Here is a 22,946-nt window from a genome sequence, read left to right as displayed (position 1 = left end):
GTACATACACACACAGAGTTAGGGAGTGGCAACAGTCACTGAGCAGGACGGCACTACACTGGTATGGTCTGCATAGAATACTAGAGATCATTTACATGTATAATATTCAAATCTGTGATGTGACACCTACCGAACATAGCTTGAAGTGCCTTCGCCCCTCCCCTCCCCAACACACACACACACACACACACACACACACACCACCACCACCATCACCACCACCACCACCACCACCAGCAGTGAGCAGCATCACCACCATCACCATAACTACCTAACTTCCGGCATCCCCAAACTTACCCATGTACTCACACACACACACACACTATGATAGGAAGGTGCCAACTCCACATAAGTAAACTGCAAGAAGTACTTGTAATAGTAGTAGTGTACCAGGGTTGGAAAGTGTGCATGTGGGGTTCAGATGAGCAGATAAGGAACATGAATCTCGTGACAGGCCAGGTCACTGAGGCCCAATGGCAGGCAATGGGTGTCATGCTGTGCTGGAGAGAAAGCAACCCACTTCCATGGCATATGACTTCACTTGTGAGTATAATGCACTGAACTATGTTACTACTAGCTATCATGTCAAGACCGATCACAAACACTACATGACATTGTGCAGTACTGCATGCAACTCAGAGCAGACTATTGTTGTAAGGAAGAGCCGGGAGTAGGGAGTAGTAGTGCATTGCTGTGTTCAAAGTTGAAGAATGAAGCTGGAGCACATGTACTCAAGCAGTGAGCCTGTCCTAACCATGTGACGGGTCTAATCCTGACCAAGGCCTTATCAAGGCTTATGCCAGCATACATGTGATTGCACTGCATGCAGTACAGGACTCAGTACCCACTGATAACTGCATGATCAGCAAGAGTTGCGTGGTCTCTCTAGTCTTTATAGTTGTATGGTGGATCTACATGATCTACATGATCTACATGCCTGTCTGTACTCTACACAAGGTATACGCCTAATGAAGCTCAGCATCTGCTGATACTTGACTCAGAACTCTAGACGACTGCTAACTGACACCACGGACACGGCTGCTGTGTACAGTAGTCAGTGCACACGGCTTGGTCCCAGAGCATCAGAATAATGGTGATTGTAGAGACAAGTGAGAGGAACTTGAGAACTCAATGCAATCAGCAGCCACACTGACATGAACTTGTCACACACTAGCAGAGTTCGTGATCTACTTCACTTCGTGAAGTAACCAGAGATCTGCGGACGCTGACTCAGACGAGTAGGGCACAACTTACTTCGAAGTCCCTTGAGGAAAATTAATATCTAAGAATTCGAACCTTTCCAAACCAGCCTTATGTAATAGGCCATTGCAAGCGATAGTGTGTTCTACTAACCTGTGGGTTGAGAGTTTCCCAGTGGTTCTCCACCACGCTGGTACTGCAGGAAACTAAACCGCTATCGCTGCCACTTGATGCAGACGTGGGCAGAGAGGCTAACGAATCTGCCACGTCGTACACTTGCACCGGGTGAAAGTTGCCTTCTGACCATCGATGACTCGTCCGGGAGTTGTTCGTTTTCTCCTCAAATCGCTTGATATTGAAATCAGGTGCAAGCTCGCCATTCTTCGAGCGAGGTGCCTCGCACGTGGAGTTTTCCGTTTTGACACGGACAAGAAAGGCGGTGTTGCTGCCAACTGATAACCTTCTGCCTCGACGTTGAAGGTCCCCACCTCCGTCGTCCGTTGCCCAGAGAGGCGAATCTCGCCTGTCACTTGACCCATCGCCTTGCCTTACGGGCTGTCGCTGCCTATCTTGCCAGTTGGCAATCCTCTGCTTCATAGCCAACATTTCGTCCTTTCCCTGATGTGAAGTTCTACTTTTTCTCTCCCAAGCAAAGTTGCGTCAACAAGACTGAACCACGGACAGAGAACCTTCAGAATATTTACGACAGACAATCCGTGGGAGAATAACAGCTCGCCTCCACGAAAGGCAACATGTTGTTGAGAGGCAGTCTCCACTTGAGAATGCCGACCGTTAGATTGAAGAAGTCCATCTAGTGCCAGTACTGGCAGTAGTGCACGTTCAACTCAGGGAGGGCCTGCACACTATCCGCGGTCACACAATCATCATGCACATGCGCTCGCCTCTCGAAGGCTGGCTCGCGGCAAAATGGCGCTACATGCACAAACCCATGATGTAGGTGATCGATGCATCTGCCGGGTACAGTTGCTGTGTAGCGATGTACATGCAGCTACGTAGCTAGGTCAGAACGGATTTCCCTCCGACTGCAACTCGGAACGGATTCGATTTGAACACAGCGCGAGCGCGCGCGTGACAGATGTTGTGTGCATCGCTCGCTATTCTATCCAATATCCTGCCTCTGACCCTGTTCCAAGACTGAGGCCAGTGAGGGAGGCTACCGGGGGCAGCATCTAGTATGTTCTGTTTGCATGCAGGTGCAAACTGAAACTTGAAAGTGCTTACTAGTACCGGCGTGCGTACACGCGGTGACAGAAACGCGCGCGCAGGGCCTATTGGCAGTATTGCGGAAATGCTTCGAAAGAGCGTGGAACCCATGCCAGGGACAGGGTGGCAGGGAAATATACAGTGAACCGTTGTTACGTCGTTATCTATGTGCCACTATGGCCGTGCAGCAACACATCAATGACGCGTGACGGAGCAGTGCTAGCGTTGCGGCGATCAGCGCTGGCAACAACCGTCCATCAAACACAGGACTGGAGCCAGTGGAGGATACCAATTCATCACGTCCAACTGCCTAATGCCAGTAATGGGTAATGGGCCACGATTCGACAACAGAAGCCCTTCGAGAAAGCTCAGGCCGCTAGTGATGTGTACCGGCAGACATAACACTTTTAAATGTACGAACTGGCGCTATACAAAATAATTACTAATTTACAGTAGAATTAGCCACGCCACCTGACATCCTCGGGAGTACTTCACTGTCTTCAGCAGATCTGGAATACAGGCAAGCCTAGTAGTGGACAGTTCGTTCGCTCAACAGTCAACCATCGTGAAGATAAGCACACATGCTGTGCGCTGTAATGTCTGCAATGTAAACAGTTGCTCATCGGACAAACAATAATTATGTGCGTGGCCCCAGTCAGATCATCCGGAGGAAGAGGATGATAATACAAGTCGTGTATCATTGTATGGCAGCATAACACAGTAGTGAGTCGGTGAGCCTGTATAACGGGTGTGCTTAGATAGATGGATACTGATGCCGGGGATGATTGAGGGGTCAGACAATGGCAATGGTCGATGCTACAGCAAGCTGCTCACGAACACCACAAAAGTCATGCACACAGTACGGTATGCATGTTAGCAGCATACCAACCCCAACCTTGCGTCCACCAACCAGTTGTCACAAACACAAGTGACCAGTTCGCGGGCATCCCCGGTGTCGATGTCCATATTTGGAGCATCACGTGAGCGTGCACGTTTGTCTATGCGGCTTCATGTGCGGTCGGGGCGCGGACGCTGTTTTCCTAACAAACCGTGCACACCCAAGCCTTGGCCAAGGGCCGGGGAGAAGTATGAAACAACTTGCTGAAATATTGCGATGAGTAACAGACTCGATTCATCGGTGAAGTGCTGCTACTTTCCAGGAAGTGCCGCCACTGTCAGATAATTGCGTTCTGTAGGACGCTGGGGATGTCCTTGGCTGCTGTAATTGCCATCAGGGAGTACTTGCCACTCAATCAGGAATTCCTCGTCTCCGGCAAAGACAATGAAGTACTGCACTCTACTCTAGCCGTCCGTACTGGACCATGGTAGTGTTTGCAACTGCATGCTGGACTTACTGTGCGCGACATCCTTATGATCATGCCGGACCTCACCTCACCACGAGTTGTGTCACACCAAACCTTTGCCCAGGGGTAGCTTCCGTGTCGTGTAGAAGTACATCCCTCAAGCTCTGGGTGTAACGCTTCACGCGCTGAATACTAGAACACCTAGTCACCAGTGTGCCGACAGCACTGAATGCTGTTTCTACAGTTCCTTTTTGGTCTCAGTCCTCCACTGTGTTCACAATGCGAGCTCAAATTGAGTTATGCCATGCTAGTACTAGTAACCCCTTCTTTCTTTAATTCATGTTCCTTGATCGTCTGTATAGAGTTCGAATTGGTCTCTCTCTCATCTACTAATCTAGCCCCATATTGTACCTAAAATAGTTTCGAAGTATGATGTGGATGACTTTTTTTCTTTTTTCTTTTTTTACTAGAGCCACGTAAACCCGTCATGTGTGAGCCATGAATAAGGGGAGTGGTGGCGTGGTCTGGTCTTTCACTCAGTCGAACCAGGGACGCCAGTCGCCTGGTCAATGATGATCGAACACTCAGTACTAGTCCTTCGGCGTATGAGATAAAGGCAGTTGGTGTAGTCATTATCCTAGCAAACACTGAACTGATAACCAGATCTGCAGCTAGCCTTTAAAAGGTTATAGCGATGTTCTGATGAAATACCTAAACCCAAAAGGCTCTACTTCTCCGATGAGATGTTGAGTGGGCAGTTACAGTGCCGGGTATACCCGTAGTAGGAACACAGGGGTTGGCGGCCCCTAACAAAACTCAAACTTGTAGCCGGACTCAGTCAGACGTACTTGTTCTTCTCTACTTCTCTCCTAGATCAGTCACTGTCGAAATGTCATGCTGTTTCCCCCGATATCTCTCACAATGCCACCTCTCCGCATACCGATGATGCGTGGCGTTTCAGTCTCACCATACCGGGTGACTGTATTGTGTTCAACTAGCAACATGCAGGGTTAGAGAAGATGTCTAGCACAAAGGTCCGCACTTCATTCTCCACTTTCTAATGTAGTTTCTATGCATCATCCTGACCTGAGCGTGTAATAACTATGATTTAATCCAATGCTATAGCCCAGATAGCCCAGATAGCCCAGATAGAGTCACAATTACGGTAATACGATCAACAGCAGCTCACAGTAGCTAACGTTATATTCCCGGACGTCATCTCAGCTGTGAACATTTTCTTTCATAATGATTATACGTCATGTACTTGTAGCATGCAGTTGCATCAATACAAACACTAAAATCATCTACACTGTACATTGTAGTACCTGGTATGTACATGTATGTATACGGCACTTTAGTTTAGGCCCGTCAAAATGAGCACAAGTGCGTTCCACATCCCGCAGCTCCCCGTAACTCCACTCACTTCCGATGTCTATTGGATAGGACATGTTCTTCGAAGAAATAAAATAGTATTCAACGCCGGAATTGTGCATGTTTGTCGAACAATTAGCTCGGTTTATACACAATTATCTTGAAAACCTGCAGACTGACCTGGATAAAGAACCTGAGGGTAAAAGTACTTGAAGCACTAAATAACTGCCCGCAGACCGAAGGTACCGAGGCAAATTCTTAGTCATCTCTTTGATTTGAGGAGATAACCACACTTGACGGTTCCTAATCGAGGACCTGTACACGGCCTTTGAGCGTTACTATACAGTATACAAATGTATCTGTATGGAGAGAGGATTCCCTGGAGGACACGGCCCATCACCATTGGAGCCATGCTAATTGGACTGTAGTCTGCAGTAGGTGTGCAGTCTGGTGATGCTGCCGAGCAAATGCAGGTGCACCCGTACGCAGGTCAGGACCTAACACCGAACAACATTACCGTGTATATTAAAGCCGATACCAGTGCTTACATTACGCATAGGTGCACGATTTAGCTAGACGGTAACTCACTTACACCATTGTATTGTGGATATTCTACCTACTCCAAGTAGAAGTGCATGAACTGACTGCGGCATGCAGACCGATTACACAACCATTATGCATTCACTTTTCAGGTTTCTTTGTCCACTCCAACCTCCTTCTCGCATTCCACTCCACGTTTATCCATTACCTTGTTAGACAGGTTTTCTTTTCCTTTTTAGTATTACCTCTCCACACCACAGTGCAGAGAAGAAGAGAGGCCAAGACAAAAGTGAAGATTTCACTTTTGATATCTAACAATTATGGAAGTGGGAACTGGAATGCTGGTGCCGTGGTACATGGTGGTGGCGACTGGGATGCAAATGACTGAGGCCAAGTTTGAAAATCTTTCTGTTTTTGCATCTCCTTTGATCTGCTTGTTCTAGCCCTGCATACTTACACACCGGCCTTCCCGCGGAGCCGCAGAGGAAAAGCCGGGGTGATCGGACACAGATCCCGATCTTCCTGGTCTGTGGAGGGACCCATATAGCCCGGCGACGGCCATCACGACTCCCACTAAACTAGGAATGCTAACTGCAATGGCAGAGAGGGAAAAGAGCGGGAGGAGAGGATAGGTCAACCAGTCAAGTGAGCGTCATTGCTTGCAGGCCACACCACTCACCACTCTAACACAATCATACTGCTGTGTAGACCAGGCCACACCACTCTAACAAAATCATACTGCTGTGTAGACTAGGCTCCGCGTGCAGATTATCATAGGTGTGCACGGTAGGGTATTCCTGCATGGAGCAGTTACTTTCAAGGCTGTAGCATAGTGCATACTAAAAAGTTACTATACCAGATACCCTGGGATTTCATAAAATCGACTGCCAGCGTTTGGTGACAAACATTATAAGTATATTATGGAATTCCTTTCTCTGTGCTTGAATCAATATTGATAGAAATCATAGTTTTTATAGTGACATTATGCTGTGCCGGCAACATAGTCAAGATCATTTAATGATAGTCCTCCGCAATTACTAGACCCGGATGATGTTCAATAATGCTATCCAGTTTGGGGTGTGGGGTGTACAGAAGATAAACACGTATTATTCAACATAGTGAACAAGTCAATACATATCCTACGGTCGTACATTGGATCAAGTCGACTGGTGGCGAAACTCATCTGAAAGATTCTTCAGGCTATGTGTAGATATACTGGTTGCTTTGTCCGCACAGGTAACACACGATACATTGATGAATGTATAACTTGACTGTTGTCCTTATCATCCAGCAAAATGGTTTTCAGCTGATGGTTTACGCTTCTCAATCATTGCTGCCACTTCAGCTGGATTCTGGCTGGGTAGAACGGGGTCAAACCAGCGGCGTGCCTTGTTGCCAAGGCGACGTTTGACACCATTGATGATGGATGCATCCAGCATTGGGCGCGTGTGGTCAACTTGACTTGCAACAACCTGAGCACCTACTGCTTTCGCCTTGTATTCTGCAACCGGAATTCTCCCCTCGAGGGAAGCATAAGGTTTATACAGAACTGGTGTACCATCGTAGAACATGGGAGCCTTGTTGGCTTCTTGTGCTGCTGCTTCTGCTGCCATGTTATCTCCTGGTACAGCAGGCCGGCGGCCATTTCTGGGATCTTGTCTTGGCTGCCTACTTGGCACACCGACGTGGTGTCCTGGAGTGCTCGCTGTCTTAGGATCCTTTGCGGCAGGATTAGCGGCTTCTCCCCCATAGTGCGCATCAACGTCGATAACCTGGTCGGGTGCATGTGTGCGTTCAGAGTGGCCGGGTCCAGCTGGCCGGGGCCCATGACCAAGGCGCGAGCCTGGAGCTGCAGCTGCTAGGAGGTGTGCAGCTACTAAGGCCTGTGCGTGTTGCAGTGTACCAGGAGGTGCTTGCGGACTGATGCGAAAGGTACCAAATTGTGCGCCCGGGTCAACGCGCACGTGTCTACCGTATGCGCTGGCTGGCGATCCAGCTGGCGATCCGAATGGTGATCCTCGTTGACTACCCTGGTGACCACCACCACCGCCTCCACCACCACCACCACCACCACCACCACCACCACCACCTGTTCCATATCCATTGCCCTGATTACCATAAGGACCACCACCTGTGGTACCACCGCCTCGAGAGCCATATCCACCTGGGTTTGGCAAACCTGGATCAATGGCCCCAGGAGCATGACCAGCATAGTTCCGTGGATGAGCATCGACCGTTTGACCATAGCCACCACCGCCTCCGCCGCCACCACCGCCACCGCCGCCACCACCACCATGGGGACCATAACCAGGTGACGCGTCAAATATTCCACCACTGGAAACTCTACTCGGAGGCTGCTGGTGTTGCTGCTGTCCGTAGTCAGGGCTTACTTGCACCACGCTGGCACCTGCACCCGTGGATGGTGGTGCTGCAGCTCCGGGATTCACTACATAGATGTACGAGTCGACTTGCTGTGGTGCGGCACCTTGCACCGGTTGGTGATCCAGTACTGGTGGCAAGCCAGCAGCGCCAGCAACCGGATATGCTATGGTCTGGACTGGGTAGTGCACCTGCGGCGATGGGCCTGGACCGGGCGGGTTCATCACCTGCTGCGGCTGACCTACAGTTTTATCTTTCATATCATGGACGCCACTTGGGAATTTGGGATATAGAACATCAAATGCGCATATAAACGGCCGATCATGAAGGATGTTGATTTGATTGATGGTGCTATTTCTGGATGGACAATCTATGGGCTCCAGGTTCACGTTGAAGCAGAAATGTATTTCCTGCAGGATGTTAACGTAGGCAAAGCGTCCATTGGCCGACAGACGCCTTCTTCTGCAGAGCAGTTCGCACTCAAATCCGTGCACTTTGCGGATCGCATTCTTCAGAGTGGATGCTCTGTACGTGTAGATGTCATCTGGCACTACACTGGCACTGGCTAGGATGTTATACATACTGAACTGCTGATGAAGGTTCAGGATCATGCCAAAGTAGCCGTCTTCGCCCAAACCTGTGCAGACACCATACGTCTTGTATTCCTGCACCCAGCGATTAGCTGGCACCGGTCCAGCCTCCAGTGGTGGCCATATCCTATCCAGGTCTATTGCCATTTGGCTGGATATGTGTGGCTGATCACTCAGATGGTGTTGCATGAGTAGAGGATTTTTCTGCTGCGGTTGTGGTAGGCTTGCTGTTGGAGGTGTTTTCATCGCCTCAGCGCTACTCTTGCAATAGCGAATGTGTTTACTCGACTTGGACATTGCCACCCACAATCCACGAACTGTCCACATGTTCTCAGGGAAGTGAAGCGGCAGCTGGTGGCAGTTATCTTTAATCGCCGCCATACAATACCCGTTTGGCCAGAGCTGTGCAAACACAAAGTAGTATGTGACGTTTGGCATCTTTGGCATCGGAAAGGCCTTCTGTTGATCCTGTCTATGGTTGCCTACACTGGGCATGCCACCACCCATCACTCCATCCGGGAAAGGCTGTGGTGTTGGGGCTTCAGAAGGACCTTGAGCTGCATGTAACAAATCATCAGCACACAATACATGATGATAATAATTATTATTGCATGTCAAGGCTAAAGCTATAGTATTTTGTGTTCGCTGTGAGTCTGGACTTCCCATATGCTCTAGGCCTGTTGAGTGATCTCCTGCTGGAAAGAATGTGATATTCCAGGATATCCGTAAAGCATTTGTAGGGATCTACATGCAGTCAATCTTGGACACAGCTATCAGCGATGCAGTGCAATGTGTGTGATTCCTGTGTCTCTATATCACTTCCTATCGACTGCAAAGCGGAACACAGCAGGCCGTGCACAGGTGTAATAATACGGCAAAAGGTCCTCTAACTAAGAAAAGCTAGGTCATGCAGACTATCGCTTGTCAACAGTAGGGAATGTCATGGATGGATACAATGTCACTTCTACGATGGTGTACTCTCTCTACAGGATCTTACCCATTACAGGAGGTTTTCTTTGAGCTTCGACTTGGACAACTCCGCACAGCATCACCATCAGCAGTGGCAGCAGCAACGACAGCGCACTCTGCGCAGCCATTTTTCCATTGGCAATTTTGTGTCGCTTCATCTCTCTCTCTCTCTCTCAGGGTCTCAAATCTCACTCAGCCAGTTTGAAATGCGGCTGAAAGCACCATCTACCGTCGTCTTTCTCTCCTTCTTCTGCCGGCGATGCAAAAATATAAATGTCTACAGCATAATTTTTCCCAGCCGCTTCAGGTAAAATGGGGCAGATACTTCTTTTCATCTGCTGAAACCCATTAGCTTGGTGGGTGGAGGGGAAGGAAGCTGAGGAAGGAAGTTGATCTTTAATGTTGCAACTCGCAGCTCAACGAGTCGTCTTTCCTTCTTTCTCAGCTGAAGTCAAGTACATGTAATGGGTTCTCGCCATCATCGGCTGTGAGAGAGAAACGGGTGTGCATCCTTGTCGTTCGGCTCAAACCGAGCTTGGCCATGCTGGTGGGCCCTGGCCCGGCAATCAGACCTATAGGAAGGCGGTTGCTTGGCCATTTCCTTGTCGTCACGTAGCGCTGACAGCGACCTGCATGTAGCCCATCCACGGCGAGCTGTCCTGCACACGCCACCGCTGCACTACTGCACTACTGGCACTAGCATCAGCTTCTCTGCTCGCACTGGCGCTAATGAAAACATGGCGGTCAAACTCTTCAGCCATGAATCCGGCTGGCGGTCGGGGCCGCGCTCACGCCAACTCTCCCTTTAGCCATCCCAGGCATCAGTCATCATCTCGGCCATCCAGGCTAGTGACATCACAGCAGCACCTGCATCAACGATAATTATTGTAGATCATTGAATGCCGTAGTAGTGTGCACTATGGTTGTGGTGAGGAAGAGGACGTGTTTGGTCTGCATGTATGAATACAGACTGCTTACCACGACTAGGGCCTGGGGGAGACAGTGGAATGAAGCCATTCCTCTCGTTTACCACTGCCGCCGCTCAGTCCATTATTATGTTCTGCAGCACAGGTAGTGGTACTACTGTAAGTGAAGTTCCAACAACCCCCTGTCCCCCCCCCCCCTCCTCCTCCTCCCCCTGTCCCCCCCCTCCTCCTCCTCCCCCTGTCCCCCCCCCCTCCTCCTCCTCCCCCTGTCCCCCCCCCTCCTCCTCCTCCTCCTGTCCCCCCCCCTCCTCCTCCTCCCCCTGTCCCCCCCCTCCTCCTCCTCCCCCTGTCCCCCCCCTCCTCCTCCTCCCCCTGTCCCCCCCCCTCCTCCTCCTCCCCCTGTCCCCCCCCCTCCTCCTCCTCCCCCTGTCCCCCCCCTCCTCCTCCTCCCCCTGTCCCCCCCCTCCTCCTCCCCCTGTCCCCCCCCCCCTCTACCACTGCACGTTGAACAGCAATACCTACGGTGATATCGTCCAGAACCGACGAGCTCAGTCATTATTTCAACACGATCTAATGCAGTGCACGAATCAGTACATATTTTGCTGCCTGTTGTTTAATAAAACATTGGCATGTCGTATTTGTTCGCCGTGACCAAAACACGATGCGCACTTCCTCGTATCGCTGTATGTGTGTCAGACTAATGCGAACCAATCTATCGATACACATGCTGCAGTTCTTGTGTGATGGTGTTTTCCGTCGTCAGACATGCAATATTCATCTGACTGATGTAGAGCCGCGTCAGGCCACGTTTGTACGTCCAGCATGCCGCATGGAGGAGACGTGAATTTACGTCTGGATCAACTTTCGCAGGTTGCAGATGTTAATATCAAACTGATATAGTACATGACACGTGGCCGCGCAGCCAGATGCCACCTGCCAATTATTACTACTAAGCAAGACGAAGACTAGTCCGTCTGAGGCCCACACCTGCTAGATCTGCATTGACTGAGCAGCTTCTGACGAACCCCATCTAAGCATGCAAAGACCTGTTTGTCAGATGATTATGATGCGTGTATATGTATGTATGTGCGCGTGTATGTGCGCGTGTGTGTGTGCGTGTGTGTGTGCGTGTGTGTGCGTGTGTGTGTGTGCGTGTTTGTCACAATGGCAGCTTGTCGTTGTGTGTGATGAGTGCAGGTTCTACCATCCTACAGGAGTATCTTCCCTCTACTCTAGCAGCGACGTACACAAACTTGTGACACACACACCACACACACATACACACACACACACACACACACACACACACACACACACACACACACACACACACACACACACCACACACACTCCCGCACGCATTATAAGCAGTGTTGTACATGTAGCTCTCTGCGCCTATAATCTAGGTTGTCTGCAGCTGAAATAATCGGTCAGATAGGATCAATTTTCCGACTGTATAATGTAATGTTATGTTCCTGAACACAAAGTGCTTAACAACATAACAGTGACAGCGGGATCATCACCAGTACTTATTACAGTAAAATTATTGTATCATTCCCTTCACATCATGACTGAATGTTCACATACGTGACTACAGTGTTCTGGTACCAGAGAACCAACCACACTCCGCCTACTATGATGCAGATTTGGCACTACATGTACTTATCCGCAGCAGCAATGGATACCATGTCTTTGGGCCAGAATGTCCATACCTGGCTATTTCATCGACGGGTTATCAGATGAGCGGTTTCGAACATCATTCCCAAATGGCAGACCTCAAAAGGGCTTATTCCCTACCCTTGCTCGGCGCATGTTCTTGCCTTCTCGCTGTACCATGGCATGTTTGCTTTGCCATCTTAACTATTCACCACCCGCAGGCCTAACCTTGGCAGGTACGGATCATTAGTCTATACTGGGGCAGCCAACGACTGGAGCATATGCTGTAACATGATTGTACATAACAACTATACAATACACGGACATGCACTACACTGACACCTGTACAATAAAGGAGAGTCTGAGTAGCGGTGGCATTGCCCGAATTACCTTCGACACCAAGTCTCGCACGGTTTTAGAATATTAATTGATCGTCACGCGAGGAGAATCCTTTGTAGCCATTCCAGATATCCACCCCTAACTACATGCAGACGCATTACCACGGCAACTCGATGTGTAGGTGCCTCGACCATGAGCGCACATCGCTTAATATCACACGATGCAGAGACCAGATACAATGTAGGTCGGGTATGAAACTACAATGCTATACTTTCTAATGTAACTCGTGACAATTATAAAACAGAGAGATACGACCCTCTTCTCTTTCTCTCTATCTCTCTATCTCTCTATCACACCCTTTCTCACTCACTCACACCATCTCTCACTCACTCACTCACTCTCTCTCTCTCTCTCTCTCTCTCTCTCTCTCTCTCTCTCTCTCTCTCTCTCTCTCTCTCTCTCTCTCTCTCTCTCTCTCTCTCTCTCTCCCTCCCTCCTCTCTTCTCTTCTCCTCTCTTCTCTCGCTCTCTTTCTCTTGTAGCATGCATACTAATGCGACACCTTTACCAGATATGGTCCTTGCTTTTGTAACTCTCCTTTTTTTCTTCTCCAATGTCTTTCTCGCCTGCATTCCTCTTTCTCATACACGCGGGAGATGAGGTCTTGATGCAGAGCAATGGCTCAGAAATGGTCACATTTCACTCGTGGCGTGTCTTGTCAGTACACATGCCTAGCACAAGACTACAATCATGACGTATCCTGTGCATATGTTGAAAGGTATCACCACAACACGGGGATATCACCACAACACGGGGATATCACCACAACACGGGAATATCACCACAACACGGGGATATCACCACAACACGGGGATGACCACAAATAGATCATTGCGCATGCGTGCACTTGTAGTACTAGTAGTAGTACTGGCCTACTATGGACAAGTCAAGGTCTACTGATGGGACAGGAACTGGAAAGGAATGCAATTTCCCTTCTGATCGTCGATATCCGCCGATATCTGTGCGACCACTACAAGAAGGAAGAGAGAGAGAGCTGACCACGAACAACTTAAAGCATTGCTCTCCACGGGCATGGTAATTGCTACCGGGAACATGTCTGGGTCCCACTTCGTTGTGGCTTACATGCTCACAACGCAGACCCTGATGTAACACTGAGTCTCTTCGCAGCAGGGATAGTACTTAGTAGTCGAGCAGAAAGGACGTTAGAATTATAGCTTTTGAGTTTTCCGGCAGCCATAAGGCGTTTATCACACCCAGCACAACCGATGGTTCTAAGGAGTTTTGCTATGGCTCATCAACTTGGCGAAATGTGACTTGTAAAGCATGTACCGTGAATGTAGTTACTGTTTGAATCTGCCAGTGGTGCTAGGCAGGCTACGGACAGTACGGTGCTGTCTGTGGACCATACGTGCTTGATGAGTCATGTGATGATTACTGTTTCCCGATCTCTCCCCCCCCCCTCCATGCTATTGTAAACGGGGGTATACCAGCGTCGTATTGTTCTTCATTCCTCATGTTTGGTCTCAGACTGGAATCTACAACTGAGTATCCCAGGCTCTCCGACCTGCAACTCCTACGACGGCAACGAAGCTGACACAGGGTAACAGGCCCATTACTGGCATTATACTGGTGATCGCCCCCATGCTGTAGCTGGCATGCAGCTGGCACTACGGTTTTACAACCATTCAGTGTGCAGTTGCCTGGGCTAGAGGAGAATCTGCCCACACTATTAAACACTGTTGTGTTTGGCCTGACGACACTATGTACTATAGTATCTATACACTACAAAAACCACGTTCAATATCTTGGCTCACAGGGATACTTCCGGCAAAAACATGACCTGCGTACATGTATGTACATTGTATACTTATTACTCTTTAAAGATCATTATGATACTCCTATTGCGTGTCTCCTGAAATCCACGAACGCTGTACATGCACATGCCTTCACTGAAGCACATGTAGTAGATGACTTGCACTGCTCGCACAGCGCTCCATAGCCAGATGATCTTGCCACCATAATTATCATGGGCCATCACGTGGTCATGTTTAGTACCGGTATTTCTTCTTTGTACTCGTGCAAACAGCACCTACATGTACATGTACCTTTCCTCTCCCATCTCCAATGATAATAACAAGATACATGTAGGTTCACGAAAATGCACTGCCATTTTGTCGCACTCACTCTGCTGCGTATCATGCGCCATTTTCTCTCCACTGGCTGATTCTTGAGCTCTGCTGCCTTCTCTGGAGTGACGTTGATTCTCTCCTGCGTGCAAAGAAATACATCGAGCCATACTACATTTGCACAGACATACGCATTACAGTATTCAACTGAATAATAATATGTTGTATCCATCATCGGCATGTCGGTGAACAAACCGACATTTTTGTTTTGTCCTTTTTTTCAGTCATGTACAACCTGTACAACTCCAACTAGGCATACATGTTGGAATGTAGTGCTGAAAGCTGGAACGATACTCACTGCATAGTGTATGCAACGATGAGTGAGATTCACGCAAAGAAAATGATCCAGTGTCCTCTGCATCATACCCATATTCATTCCTTTCACGTGTATAAACACTACGAAGTAGTGGTTGCGACTTCGGCGATGATTTGTAAGAAATGTCAAGTAAAGTCGGCGGAATAGCGCGAGCTCCGGTGTGGGGAGCAAACCATTTGTGTACAAACACTATTAATTTTAAACAGTGTTGATAACAGTAAATATTGCGATACATGGCTATTTTTGCTTACAGTGTTAACCACAGCATAATATGAATAGGAACATGCAGAAGACTATGACTGACCAGAAGTCTCTCAAAGAACAGCTCCACTGTGGCTTCATCTGGCATAGCGGCATCTAAACGGAATACAAACACACACAAATAGGAGCCATAATTATGTAAACACAAACGCAACTACATGTCCATAATAATCGTGAATGAATGCAGTTTGACAACGGCGGTAACCGGGTTGACCTGGCCATAGCTCAGAGCTTCATGGTCTTGAGCCTATCATCAGGCAACAACTGACGACAGTGACATCGTGCATAGGATCATAATCTATGATAATGGGAACGAAGTGCAGAAATTAGCAGAAGTACACGTTTGATGGGGTAACACAAATTTTAGACTTGGTGATTGGTGGTGATAAAATAGCTAGAATGCAGATCACGCGTCATGCGAGATTCACAGACTGGGTTTTCCGCATCCGCAGGAAAGCCACCACCCTCAGCCGGGGTTCAAGGTGCATACGCAGGTTCTAACGCCGCCGCATTGGGAGATGAGTAGATCTGACCCACCACAAAGTGGTCAAAGACCGAAAATATCAGCAGGCTCACATAAACCATAATGAATCACTGGTGGTGATGAACATAGAGGAGAATAAGGTATTAGGATGCAGGAGGTCAGGGCAATGAATGGTGCGGTGCTAGAAGAACTTTCAGCACAAGATGTGAAGAACCTGAGAGCCAAAAGGGCCAAAATCATGGAGAACAGATCATGTGGGACAATACAGCCAACGCTACATGTTGACCCCCCCCCCCTTTCCCCCTCCACGTCCACCTCCACACACGCACACAATACACCCCGTAGAACAACCAGCTGTGAAGCCTGTGATCAGGATGAGGCATCCTCAAATACTTTAGAATTAAACCGCCATAAACCGCGAAAACACCATGATATGAACATTCTTTGCTTGCATGTACCCGTGTGGAAGAGAGTGAGAGGGAAACATGTTACCGACCGTGATCACATTATGCTAGTGAGGACTATGGTCTGGTCGTACCTACAAGGCTACATGTATCTGCAATTCCCATGACAACCTTCAACAATACCTACAACTACACTACAGTACAAGACAGCGTGACCGAAACACAGTTCATGTACATGACATTATTGTACAGTCATGTGTTATGCCGGAATGCGGAATGTTCCCAAAATGATATCCTCAGAGATGCTGACTAGTTGATAGTAGTGTTAATTAGGTTGTTGTGTATTTTTATACGCAACAAACTCATGACCTTGCTTCCGATACACTGCACAATTGTCATGCTCTGAAAATAACAGACATGTCGACAGACTGCAGTCCACACAGTCCCTTTTCTCCCTGCTCGGTGGCAATAATACCAACCCTTTAGTTTGTTGATAGCATATCAAACATTGCACACAAGACCCTGTATCGAAATGAACGAGCACTAGCTAGCCACTCTGTTGCCCAGGGCTGCATGCATGTTGTGACCATGGGACCACTGCTCATTATCTCTGTTCCAGCACACCCATTCTGACATGATAAAGACCGTGCGGTGCACCGTAGAGTGTAGAGGGGGCACCTTCATTGCTCGATCACGTTGTTGCTTTCAAACTGGATCACGGACGGACAGAAGCATGGTGGTACTCTGGTGCTGTGAAAAGGGCGTTACAATGGCACAAGCACTTCCAAGTTCCAAGCGATAATCGTTTATGCCATTGGTAAGCTAGCTAGCCATGTCATTGTGTCGTGCTGCTGAGATTACGGCACAGTACATGCACGGACTCAGACTATCCCATCACTAGTATAGTAGGGTACATCCCACAATACAGACCTTGATTGATTGCTGGTGACTGAATCAGGACGATGTCTTCGGCTTTCGCTCCCCCAATGCCCGACTTGGCCTGTTTAGCCTTCTTGCTGGTGCGTAGTAACCTCGGTGAGTTCATTCTCCTAGCGAATCCACTGGTCAAACGCAGCTCATAGCAATCCGAAGAAGTAACAACACAGGTTTCCACACCGAACTGGTGGACGGCGCCACATATACATGCACTCACGTATCGACTGCGTACAACGGTGTAGTCATTACAAAGCCATGAACATGAACCAGCCCACACTGAAACGCTCCAATGAAATCCTCCTCCTCCAGTTTGAGTCTGGATGTTTGAGAGTCCGTCTGATCAGGCTTTGCGGAGCTACCTTTCACGAGAAATCCTGAACAACACCTGACAGCTGTCAGATGATCCATTGCCAGTATTGGCAATGGACTCAAGCTGCACACTTGTCTATTTCTCTTCGTCATACGCACAGCGGCCGGTAGTCTAGTTAGCAAGGAAACTCCCGTCTATCTGTACACTGTAAGAGCCTTGACTGTAATCCTGACAGCTAAGCGAGGTTAACTGTGCTAATACTAATGTTAGCCGCTAATGATCCATAACAGTGAGATCAAAGTGATGTTCTGGGTGCTTTAAGTTATAAGGTGCTAAGCTGCTGCAACTGTCGTTATGGCCTTACTTAGTAACTATGGCTTGTGTCCTAAGGTAACAACTGCCTACTCCACTCTCCTGAGGTGAGAAACTTCAACTGCTACTTGTTCAAGTGTACAGGCAGCAGTTCTAAGATTCGCATCGTGACTGAAGTCTGAAGTCAGCTCACAGAACATATGGTTGGTCTCACCCTCTCCTCAATTCAATTGGCTGTCTTGACATGCCACGAGGTGCAGAAATATATAAATAAATAAAATAAACATGGTTTTGCTCGTGGCTCGTATTCCACAATCTCACGCAACTATGGCACAGATATGACTGTACGCCTCTACATGACCGCCCGATCCACTGACACACGGCGTTCGGAGACCACGAAGCTCTGTATGAAAGACAGAGTGTCGCACCTTGACTTCTAATCGCATTCTTGTACTCTCCACCCGCTTGTTTACCTCTTTCCTTTCCTCTCCAATTCTCTATTTCTCTCTCTCTCTGTCTATGGTTATCTATTTCTCTGGCTCCCTTCCTCCCTCTTTCTGGCTCTCTCTCACCACGCATGTGCGTACTTGCTCACTTCCGATACCCTTTGCCACCCCCCCCCCCCCCACACACACACCCTTACCCTACACTCACAAAGCCTGCCAGAATTCAATACTAATCCAAATTCCGGGTGGCCTAACGAGTTTATCTACGTACTATCCGGACTTGCACACTTTCTGCTGTTTTACATCATTCATAATGGACCCTTCAGAAATGATGTTTCCTCATTATAAGACAATTTTCCATCGGACCCCGATACAAGACTACATGAAACATCGATGGAGCTTCCATGGCCATTTGCATTGCCTTGTAATGAGGGAATCGAATGGAACCTGTGGGACAGCTGAAGGTGACATCATAACGAATTTTTCTACAACGAATTACCTTTCAAGTACACGTATCTCTTATCCGGATTTGTATGTACGACTGCTAAATGCATTTCGTCAGCAGGGGATTTTGGATGGTTGTCTACTAAATAATTAATTACTAATGAGGTTTGTTTTGTAACCGATGTCGTAATAACGAGGCTAGACCTGCTGTAAGTACACAAGTCATGTACATGTAAGTGATTGAACCATCTTCTTACACAGGTTTGGGGATCTGGACTGCATGCAGGGCTATTCATTGGATTCAGTCCGGATTAGGTGTTGCACGTCGACTGACCAGCATTTGATGAAGAGTCGGAATGCTGGAAAATTTGGGCATGAACTTGGGGTATTATCTCCTTTTTGGGGGGTTCGGCTTTCGTGCATGTGAATGACGTCACTTTCATGCACCCCAATTATGCATTAGCACAGCATTCAAGCGTTATGCACTAGCCTTTGGCTGCTCGACCCTCATGCATGAATCAGCTGGCCTAATTATGCATGCACCCTTCCCCAGCATGCATTACCATTGATGTCATTATTCATCAGCCATTCGTTCCCAATAGGGAAACCACTGCAACACACACAGCCAAAGCCAAATGGAATGAAGTCCTTCAGGATCACCCAGGTGCCAGCTTGCACACAACCATTCTTGCTGCAGAGCCATTGGTGATCCTGAAAGAGTTCATCCCTGAAGCAAAGGCAGCAACATTCAGACGTACCTACTCTGCCAGTCCAACAATCGTAATAGCCAGCAATATACAGAAACATGTAGAACCCATCCCCTCCCAGGGTGACAGGTGTTCTGTTCAAGCCCACATCCCCCGACCAAAATAATAATTCCCAGGACGGGGATTGCTGGCGATGGCAGGCTTGGGTCGCTCCTTGACTTGGCATCTGATGTGCAAAACCATACCAAAGGGTATGGTCAGCAGCATCGACATTTCTTGGAGGCTGAAATGCTGATAGCTCCCTATGAGGATACATGTAGGCGAATGAAGAGAACAGAACAAATGCGAGGCGCAAGGTAGGAACAAGAAATACATCTGGGGATGGTTCAATTTCCCACCCAAACATTGTAAATTTATGTCCAACAGAAAACACTTAACTGTCAAGCTAACTACAGAGAGCTACAATTGAAACGGAAGCACGCAGTTGTGCATCGAGCACTCTGACCAGTAGTCAAGGTTCTTCTGTGAGACCCACAGAAAGTCTCAGACTCTGGAATGTCACCCGAAGGCAGAGAGCTACAATTGAAACGGAAGCACGCAGTTGTGCATCGAGCACTCTGACCAGTAGTCAAGGTTCTTCTGTGAGACCCACAGAAAGTCTCAGACTCTGGAATGTCACCCGAAGGCAGGACATCATGTGGGATTGTCAAGCTAACTATGGAGAGCTATAATTCTCAGAATCCGGGGCGCTACCCAAAGGTATAACGTTAGCATGCCGGTAAACACATTGCACTTGAAACCGAGGCTCAAGGGGCTTAGACCCACTGTATTTACAGCTATGCAACAGCAGATCTTTACAGAGCATGGCATATGGTTTACCTTGCACGGCACCGGCAACACCATCAAGTCCTCCGTCCACGACGCTTGACCTGGGCTGGCGAGAAGAAACACACAGGAGATAGAAAACCGATGAACCTGTACTACAATATCAGTACCCTAACTACCCACCCACGGGGATTGTCAAAGCATACAGACAACGTCGCTGAGCAATAAAGACCATGGGGGAAGCAGGCAGGGTTACATGCAACATGCTACCACCCAGGGTGGGTGAAAACAGTCAAGCATGCATTGCTGTTCAATCCAACTCCCTGAATGCAGAGGGTCCTATTGGGGATAGGGTTGGGATAGAAAATCATGCAGAATGCAAATACACTCATAACAGACCAGTGCAAAAGGTTATGGCTGAAGATCTAATGACTTGGTAGGTAATGAAGTTCAGGTTGAGCAAACTTGTTTTTTTTTTGTGGGAGAAAATGAAACGGAGAGGACCTTTTGCACTGGTCTATTGATGCATGCAACATGCACAGCAAAGAGATACTTAGACTGTTTGTGACGACGGTGATGTCCGTAGCGCTCGTCGTCCATCTTGACTCTGGGCTTGACGGACTACAGGGAGGCATAAGAGCAAACAAATCATTTTAGACAGCAGCCCAAATAATGCAAATAATACAAGCAATAATGAATAGAATGAATGCAAAGTATTCAACCCTCATCCCCTTTCCGCAAACACTTCCAACAGGAAAAGAAACGGAACTGAATTTTGTTTCAGAAGGTATAGAATTGTCCTTTTCATGCAAATTCTCTGCAAGCGTCATGAAAGCACAACTGAAATGATTCTTCATTGATAAGTTTTTTTCACATGTAACTGCTCCAGAGCTAGTGATAGTTTTCTCCGAAGTGGAAAACGTTCAGAAAATGGAAGTGTTTGCAGAAACGGAACACACTAGGCAACTCCCCTCCCCAGCCAATTTGAAATTGAGTGCTGCCGCACAGGAGAAGATTTCGAGCAAACTGACCAGCACTTTGGGCAGAAATTTGTAGATATGTATCGGTAGACATTTCCTGCAGTCCAAACCTCATCCACTCCTTGTAAAAAATTTCAAAGTAGAAAGCTACAGTACACCAGTGGAACAAGGCTAGTTGGACACTGACCACAACAGTTGCAACTCTGAGTTTCATACTCAGCTCAGTGCATTCACCAGGCAACAAAGTAGAAGAGCAAAGGTAATGTCTTTGAGTTCAAAAATCTGGGTGCTTCTTGCGGCTTCACATCTATAGGAAAATGCTTCTGGCCACAACTAAACTCACGCTGCTATTCAAAGAAATTCTGCGTTTGGAAATGTTGTGATCTATGACCATCATTAGGAGTGAATCTTCAGTGTTTTCATGGAAAATGGCTGGGGAGAGGTGGTTGACCCAGGCATTAGCACCATACTGTCATGGCTGACAGTCTGGTAAAACAATACATCACAGAAATACTTAGGGTTTTTGTCACCCGTCCGTGTCGATGTGGCATTGATCGTCCTGCAGCGACACAAACAAAAGGCATAAATTCCGGTCAGGCTCTGATTGTATACAATTGTGAATGTATAAATGAAAATTTGCATTATCAGGAATACAGTGTCGTCAGACCTCAGCAAGGGGGAGGGCGGAGGGACTCGTACTCAGAGAATCTCAATCACAGCAGACATGGTCCATGGTTCCAATAGAGGGCATTTCTATTTGGATGCTGCTTTTGCTACAGACCGGACAAACGAGGTGCTCGGAATAACACATACCTGGTCCTCTAGCCGATGTTGTGGTTCAATGGCAAGCATCCAGCCTCCGGGGATTTGACGCCGGGTCTGGACCTGAAGAGATGAAAACAGTCAAGAATACCAGGTATGAGAGTGCTACCCAGCAAGTGCTCAGATGCCCCATGCAATCCAGTTCTGGCATCAGGGCAGTTACATCTATAAGTATTCTAGTGATTTGCACAATAGTCACATGATTCATCACCGATGTACAAGTACATAGGAAGTACTTACGGTAGAGAACTCATGGTCATCTTTCATTGATGCCACATATTTGATCTTTTCCCCAAGGACAGTCCCAATCAGTCTGTTTCTTAGAAACCACTGTTGGCCTTACTAGAGTGCTTGATCCGGGTTGGAATACAAACATGTACAGCTGCAAAGTACAGGTACGTCAAGCATGTTAAAATTGAAGCTTGACCCGAGAAGAAATCACGGGAGTTTCGATGAATATCATGCCTCCTTGTGGAGCATGATATCCTTGATCAGCCAAGTCAAGGAGTCGACCCAGCCTGCCATCACCAGCAATGCCCATACCCCATCCACACCCAATCCCGTGGGCTGAACAGAACACCTGTCGTTTTATGTCAACCCGTTTTGAGGACTTCCAGTGCCCAAAGGCTGTTAAAAAAAACTATGGACTGGCAAGGACGGCTCGTCACAAATGTCCTATGCCACAACAGTCATTCAGGGGCAAAACGAAATTATAAGTTGACAGATGAGAGTCCTGTAGAGGAGGGAGAAGAAAAGGGGGAAACCACATACACACACACATCACGTGCAAAATGCAATGCATATACAGAACAAACATGGCATGAACATTTGCATGTAGCCACACACACACACACACACACACACACACACGTACACACACCAAACAACGCACAAACGTCTCAGAAACAAAACGAAAGAGAGACTTCATTGCCTCACATGGCATACAGGAGGCTGTACTCGGAGAATTGAGTATTGTGGATTTCTAGTACACTTTA

The 22,946-nt window shown here is 47.9% G+C and overlaps 2 protein-coding genes across 3 annotated transcripts in view; both read right to left on the bottom strand.

Annotated features, from left to right (window-relative positions):
* Nucleotides 1-17,593, bottom strand: part of LOC135814554 (formin-like protein) — a 34,997-nt gene extending 17,404 nt beyond the window's left edge. The window contains exons 1-3 of one of the 2 annotated variants that reach the window (XM_065327688.1): nucleotides 17,100-17,593; nucleotides 15,325-15,377; nucleotides 14,703-14,786 (exon numbers count right to left, since the gene is read on the bottom strand). In XM_065327688.1, the coding sequence (XP_065183760.1) occupies nucleotides 14,703-14,786; nucleotides 15,325-15,377; nucleotides 17,100-17,214 (252 nt within the window). In that variant the 5' untranslated portion in view covers nucleotides 17,215-17,593. Of the gene's footprint in view, nucleotides 1-1,353; nucleotides 2,371-14,702; nucleotides 14,787-15,324; nucleotides 15,378-17,099 lie in introns of those variants that run through there. The other variant, XM_065327687.1, reaches the window with a different exon arrangement.
* On the bottom strand, nucleotides 6,264-10,455 carry LOC135814553 (uncharacterized). The gene is made up of 2 exons (XM_065327686.1): nucleotides 9,606-10,455; nucleotides 6,264-9,165 (listed from the first exon to the last, which is right to left on the bottom strand). The coding sequence occupies exons 1-2, from the start codon at nucleotides 9,733-9,735 to the stop codon at nucleotides 6,923-6,925; spliced, it is 2,373 nt and encodes a 790-aa protein (XP_065183758.1). The 5' UTR covers nucleotides 9,736-10,455; the 3' UTR covers nucleotides 6,264-6,922.
* Nucleotides 17,594-22,946: the final 5,353 nt, after the last annotated feature.

This window comes from Sycon ciliatum, chromosome 4 (genome assembly GCF_964019385.1).
Source record: "Sycon ciliatum chromosome 4, ocSycCili1.1, whole genome shotgun sequence".
Lineage (NCBI taxonomy): Eukaryota > Metazoa > Porifera > Calcarea > Leucosolenida > Sycettidae > Sycon > Sycon ciliatum.
The sequence above is the reverse complement of the archived record's forward strand: the minus strand, read 5'-3'. Positions and strand labels throughout refer to the sequence as shown.

Bases quoted from the DNA above. Each gene is read 5' to 3' on its own strand.
- LOC135814553 (XM_065327686.1), bottom strand. From the start codon at position 9,735: ATGAAGCGACACAAAATTGCCAATGGAAAAATGGCTGCGCAGAGTGCG. The intron at 9,166-9,605 runs GTAAGATCCTGT...TGTTACATGCAG, and splicing joins AAGAAAACCTCCTGTAATGG to CTCAAGGTCCTTCTGAAGCC.